At 40.1% G+C, this 6,886-nt stretch overlaps 1 protein-coding gene across 2 annotated transcripts; it reads left to right on the top strand.

Annotated features, from left to right (window-relative positions):
* The first annotated feature begins 877 nt into the window (after positions 1–877).
* LOC118410206 lies at positions 878–6,880 on the top strand. Of its 2 annotated transcripts, none has more exons than XM_035811762.1 (2): positions 878–1,021; positions 5,925–6,880. In XM_035811762.1, exon 2 carries the CDS (start codon positions 5,958–5,960, stop codon positions 6,876–6,878), a length of 921 nt encoding a protein of 306 aa, XP_035667655.1. In that variant the 5' UTR covers positions 878–1,021; positions 5,925–5,957; the 3' UTR covers positions 6,879–6,880. The 2 variants fall into 2 exon arrangements, with proteins under 2 accessions (XP_035667655.1, XP_035667656.1); XM_035811763.1 differs by lacking the exon at positions 878–1,021 and adding an exon at positions 2,532–3,280.
* Positions 6,881–6,886: the final 6 nt, after the last annotated feature.

The following is a 6,886-nucleotide window of genomic DNA, read 5'->3' as shown; positions in this document are numbered from 1 at the left end:
ACAGAGTCTTTTATAAATGCGATGGTCAGTTCGCAGTATCTTTCTGTAGCACTTCATCTCCAGGACCTGGATTCTGCGGCTGTCACTGGCGTGTAGAGTCCCTGACTCATAGTCATAGGTTACCACGTACACACAACACGGACAGTGCTCCCAGGTTACATCTAGAGTTCGGAGGGCTGCACGAGCTTTTTCTATGCGTATACTGACAGCTATAGCTGGCTATTTGTTCTATTGTGGGCATGAAGTACTTAGGTCCTGAGAATTGTAGTTGTTCTTCTCGCCAGGTGGCTGTTACTTGAATGGGTCTCTTGGTTACAGCCATTATATAAACGAATGAAGACCTTTATTGCACATTTTTGCCCCACTGGGCTAAGTACAGGTCACACGGTAAGAATCACATATATGTAACAATGGAAACAATCATACACATCTATATATGCAGATGTGCGTCTAATCTATTCTATGACATTCGACTTCCTCTCGCTTCTTGGTAATTGCATAAATGTAGCTAGCTGTATGGTTGGTTAGAGTTGGTTTATCAAAAGCTGTCAGTATATAAACATTCTTCCAAAATTGCCCCTAATTGTCATGCCCCCCGTGACCAAATACCGGCAATTCACTTGCACAAAACACTGAACTGTTACTGTGCATCGAATGGTCACTTGCAGCCACAGTTTTCTCAATATCATAAATCAAAACATGCCTATCATTCTGGGTTTAACTTTCTGGTGGTCTGTGTAACGTCACTGTGTGACATGAAAACGTTCACCACGAGTACTATCCAGATACGTTTAAAAGTTTAAGTTGTTGAAAATTTCCATCTAATTACGAACAGACTACCTTAGTTACATATGCAAAAGGCTATTATCTCCATTCAGGCTGTTCATTCGTGACTCGGTCTGTTCATTCGTGATTCATCATCACCGGTTTAACCAGTTTTTAGGCATAAAGGCAGCTCCGGGTCCTACTTCCTACATACCAGACCATCTAAATCTACACGGGCTGTTCTCGGCATTGAAAGGTAAAACTGCAGTCAAACCTTTATCTTCACTATTTGTTTGCATTGTAGTAGTTTCGTACTCTACAGAACGTTTAAATCGGGAACACCAATTCGGTAACTTGTTCTTTATGTATCCGGATTTTCTTGTCCGGCTTAACTTGGTCACTCCCAATCCCTATAATCCGAATGCCTGAGAATGCAGAGAATGAGTCAAAGCCTGTGTAGGCTTACGTGTGTTCATAACAACACCTACATGTATCTAGTCGTTGATTTGTATTTGAGTCAATAACAGAAACAGCAAGACAGAACATTCAGGCCGACTCTAGTATGTAGTTCATCTTTACGCTTGACAGGAAAATTGGGCAACATCTTTAAATAGCGTAAACCGTTGCCAGCCTTTCTGAATTTAGCGTAAAACGTTGCCGGCCTTCGTGAATTTAACGTAAAGCGTTGTCGACCGTCCCGAATTTAGCGTAAAGCGTTGTCAGGACCCCCCCATGCAGACCCCCTTTGTGGTGGGCCATTGTTGCATGGCACCCAACCATATTTTGCAAGGATGTGTGAATTGCTATCTTCCCGGCCCACTGACCCATTTACAAACAAGAAATTCTTTTAAAAAAAGCTGTGCCTTGCCGCATATTTTATGTTATTTTGGTAAGTTAGACTAGATTCTACGCTTAAAAAATCCGGAGTTCCACATGTCGCCCCCCTCCCACCCAAGTTCCTACATACGGAAAGCTTAATTGGTGACTTCTCCAGGTGCTAATCCAGTCCCAAATCTTCTTTTCACACAATACAAGCTCTATCAAGGGCATTCATAGTCACAAATGTCTTTAGAAGGACTAAATGTACTTACATGGCTAAGAGCGACACCTAGCAACTTCAGTAGGAAATGCAGCAAAAATCCCCGAGTGTACTAGGGGGATATTGGAAATTTACCTCATTATCATAATTTATGTCAGATGAATTATTGGCACATTAAGCAGATTTTGTAAAAATTTTTGACCCACAATGAATATGCATTATTTTTTATTACAAAATAAGTTCCTTCTGATGCAATTTGTGATATATCTTTATATAAACATGGTGAGTAAAAGCGTAGATTTATTACGCTGGACCACATACAGTAACATGCGTCTAGAAGAGAGTTTAAATACTCACCTGGAATGTACCATTGTCTAACTAAGCCATGAAACTCGGCAAGGAAAGAAGGGCCTTTGGAAGGGGCTTTGGAAGGGCTGGGTTAACAGGTCCGTCCATTGATTCATTGAACCATGGAAGAAATCCAGCTCAAGGCCTTGCCGCGCCGTGCGCGGCAAGGCAAAAAAATGGTAGAAAATGGTAAATAATGGTAGAATGCTGTTATAATTATTTAGAAACCTTTAGAAGTATCCAATTCCACATCATGAATATTTCCAAAGTTTTACAGGACCGGAGAAATATTTATAAAGTTGAAACAGTGTTAACATATTTCTGCAGTATCAAATGTCCTAGACATACAATTACAAAACTTTAAAATCAATTCTAAACAATGGCAACAAACATCCGCACGGTGACTTGGAATGGACTCTATAAAGTTGTGATAGAAACATTAATGATAAACGTTAGGTTACACAAACAACGATTTTTATTGTGAATAACGCATGTACGTACACCACTCCAGTCGTTCATGTTTTAGGCTTACTACATATAAGTAAGACTAATTACTGATGGACGTTTGGCTCTCGTGTATTTGTTACTTTTTCATTAATTGTGTGATCATTTAGTTTCATTTTTCTTTAACCAGGACGACTCATTTGGTGTATTTGAAAAGAAAAAGAAAAAGAAGAAAAAAGGCTTTTAAATGTTACTGTCCAAAGAATAATAAAGAACGGTTCTCCACCATATTTTGCTCTTCAATCTATGGGCAATTAGCATAGGCAAAGTTTGACCCGAAAACGTATTACTGGCAGTGTGATGATGCACTGAAGCTTACAAGCGTATAATTTAGCACCACCACTTAACACACTCAAAAGCATGAGTAAGCACAAAAACTTAAGATTGAAGGAGGTTTCCTTGAAGAAAGTAGGGACTTTTGAAAAAGACATAATTATTTACGACTACGAAATCACATTATCAACATGATCAACACAGAGGAAATACGATATAAAGTTGTTGTGTAAAACCGGTTCATCCAGCCAAGGGGTTTCAGGTCCCCGGATGTAGAAGGCATGACTGTTCCAACTGAAAGTATTTCTAAACTCCGCACAGGCCGTCAAAAGGACAGAAGACTCGCCTGTTGTAAGTTTCAAGTTATCCTTCTATTGTAACAAGTTTCGTTGAGGATTTTTGTCGCTGACTAGGTTTTTACCTCGAATGTCGTGGATGGGTGGGGGTGTTTGTGGGGTACGGATAAGTTAAGAATTCTATATTTAAACCCGTCTATGCCAGCGAAAGTGGACAAAGTCTTGCTTACTGTAAGTATAAAGTTGTCTTTCTATTCAAAGAAGACCACCTAATATATAGATATAGCTAACATGCATCAAGATGTATTATCAAAATAAGAGTTCCTTTTTGCTACTAATAAGTAAGTACTAGTATCATGGGCATTCAATTTTTTGTCACTTGATCTCGTTTATTCAATGTTAGTTTTACCACATTTGTGGAAGGATTGACGTAGTAACAGGTGACCAAGGTGTCAACCAAGAGACCAGACTGTAAGGTTTGATCCACTCACACCGGGAAAGACTTCTACTCTTAAGTGTAATGGGTTCTTTCGGTGATTGAGGTGTGGCTCTCCTAAAACACTGGACCTCCATTGGACGTCCCACCCGAGGCCCTAACCGAAGCTTGGTACTAATTTACACCCGAGTGACCTCAAGACGCAAAACTTGCACAACGAAAAAAGGTGTAATCTACGCTTTTAGCTTTAACCCTGCATTCCAGCTGTTTAATTCAAATGTCCAGAGTAACCTCAACATATCATGGAATAGGCTACTTCTTAGCCAAAGAAGCACGTTACAGTTTTGGTTATCTAAGCACAATATATCTACAACTACACCACTGTAAACTCCTCTTGCTTTTGTGTACTGTGCGATTGTTTTCTATGTTTTGAAGTTGTTATAATGTTGTGATGCGTTTGATGTTGTTAAATGTTATGTAATTGTTCCCCAGACTTACATGAAAACAGGTTAATGAACTGAGTTGTAATGTTCTGGTTAAAGAAAAGAAAAGAAAGTGAAGTGAAAATGTAACGAATGACAACAAACTGTAGCGTGTCAAAACCGGTCTGGTGGGTTAAGTTCCTGCGTGTCTGACTTTAATGATAGGTTAAATAACCGCTCGCTGAAATAAATACAGTTCTCAGGCTTGCAGTTGTAGGCACAAATTCTTGAAATGTGAATTGTGATTCGATTGTATATGTAAGATATCGCGGTGCACGGTGCTTGCGCCTTTTTCTTGCTCGGGGTGTTGGCCTTTTGGACATTACATGTAGTACAGGGTGACTCAGTTTTTGATGACTGGTAGTGCGTGAAAATGTGAAGAAAAACACCTAGGGCTAGAAAACGAAATGTCTTAAACATTAACGAAGTCACCACAAAGGAGTGACTTGAATATACTTTTTAGCGTATCTAGTTTCCTTCATTGTCACATTGCTTGTGTTTGGGGAAGAAAATTGTCCGTACACACAGAACATTGTTGGTATCTTTAATCTTGGGTTCTTCTGACCTCTGTCCTTTTGACACCTTCATGCACCCATGCCCTACTTGATAAAATGTGTTAATTTGACTTCTATTGTCTACTATTGTCTTCGTCATTCAAAAATAGTACTGTCTTACTAAACCAACCTAAAAACTGTTTTTCTTCTTTTTATTTGAAATAAGGCCATGTTGATTTGATTATATGGATGACATCCTCTGGGAACTCCAAAACTGATGCGAGCGAGCGAATAAAAAAAAAGTTTGGCCAAAAAAAAAGTTGCCTTCAGTATGAAATCAAAGTGGCCAGGAAGGTTGAACATAGAACTAAACACACATAGTATGGTATACCATCAGTTAGGTGTAGGGACCAGTACATCATACGGGTGCAAAACATTTTTTTTCTTCTTGGACCAATCCGAAAAAAAAACAGACCTGAAAAAAAAATCAGAGGAAAAGGTTTCGCCAATTACAAAATGGACACACTATGTCGGCAGGCATTTGGGGTCTTACCGGGGGCCAAGAAGACAACAAGAGCGAAGTCAAGTAGAGTTTATAGTCAATTGTACCAAGTTTCTACAGTCAAAGGTATAGAGACAGTTAGCCTTTATTACATGGAGATGGGATTCTAAAATCCCAGTGGGAGTCCAATAATCCACCAAACAGATTCCTTTGTAGCAAAATTGACCAGTTACCATTATTTTGAGTATTGCCAGTTCTCAAGTTTCCACAGACACAGTTTCCACAGGTTCAGGTCCGGACCTGGAAATATTCCTTTGGACCTGAATTTTCTGTACTGATACCTCCCCATACCAACAATAGATTTTTTTCTTTCTGTAATTTCACATCTTATTCTTTGACTTTAGATTTATTTTGCCATTCTATGGCATTAGGTATCTTTTTTTTTTATACTTTTTTTCAATCTACGGAATATTTGTGCTCATTTTACAGCTGCTTTGCACAATTTATGGTGTGATCGAAAACTTTTTTTTTTTTTGGAAATGGCCGAAAATTGGTGCGAGCGCGGATGTCATCCATATAGTCAAATCAACATGGCCTAACCAATATTCTGCATCAATTTAAGGGCAGCCACCAAGGGCACCAAGTCTCTTTTTGACATGAAGTAAAAAGATAAATGAAATATCCCCCAAAGACAGGGTTACGGTCAAAGCAGTAATCATGTTGAATATTTTCAGTGCGTACATTATTCCTCTCGTAATGGCTTATGTCTTCGAATTTTTTTACAGAGGATCACTTTTGCATCTTAGTCGTCACAGAAGATGGTGCTGTCTCCGAAGAAGGATGATCTCGACGAAGATGCAAGTGAAGACAAGAAGACGTCTCTAAAAGCGGCACGAGGACCATTGCTTTCTTTGGGAGCAGCAGTTTTCAACGCCCTAGCAGCAGAATTCACTGCCCTCGGTAGTAAGAATGGAGTCCCGGGATTTCAACTACTATTTTTCTTAAGACTGGCCCAACTTCTCATACTTCTAGTTTGCTATCCGATCTTTCGCCCCAAACTGATAGGCGAAAACAGATGGCAGAATTTCATTTTGTTTCTTGAACCTTTCGTCAACAATGTTGCTACCACTCTGATGTTCTTGTCCTTCACCTATGCTGCACCCGGCATCGCGTATGGCATCATCCAAGGAGCAATGCCACTCTTTACAGCCTGTATGGGGTTTATATTTTTGAAGGAAAAAGTCGGGCTCATTCCTTGTTGTGGGATTCTCATCAGCGTTACCGGGGTAGCTCTGGTCAGTTTCGGGATGGCAAAACTGGCAATGGACTCAACACACGCCGTCGTCTTGTCCATTCTCCTACCGCTGGCTGCTGCCTTTGCCAAGGCACCAGAAATGGTCATAGCACGCGCCATCATGAAGGACATGTCAGGTATTACGATGATGTTGTATGTAACGTTGCTAGGAACTGTAGCTCAGCTCGTACTAACCTACTCATTCGAGACTCCCTTATGGGTAATGTCAACAGAGACAGCTGGATACGTTGCCGGACTGGGCTTGTCCCAAGCTATATCCATGCTGCTTACTGTGACAGTACTTTCAATTGAAACGGCAGCCATTGCTGTTGCACTGAGCACACTTGTGGTACCGTTCACCATCGTACTGGACTATCTTATCTTGTCAAAAGTACCAAATGTGCTTAAATGGGCAGGTTTATCTCTAGTTTACTCGGAACAATAATGGTGCAT

Source organism: Branchiostoma floridae, chromosome 2 (genome assembly GCF_000003815.2).
Source record: "Branchiostoma floridae strain S238N-H82 chromosome 2, Bfl_VNyyK, whole genome shotgun sequence".
Classification (NCBI taxonomy): Eukaryota; Metazoa; Chordata; class Leptocardii; order Amphioxiformes; family Branchiostomatidae; genus Branchiostoma; species Branchiostoma floridae.
This window is presented reverse-complemented; position numbering and strand designations above follow the sequence as displayed.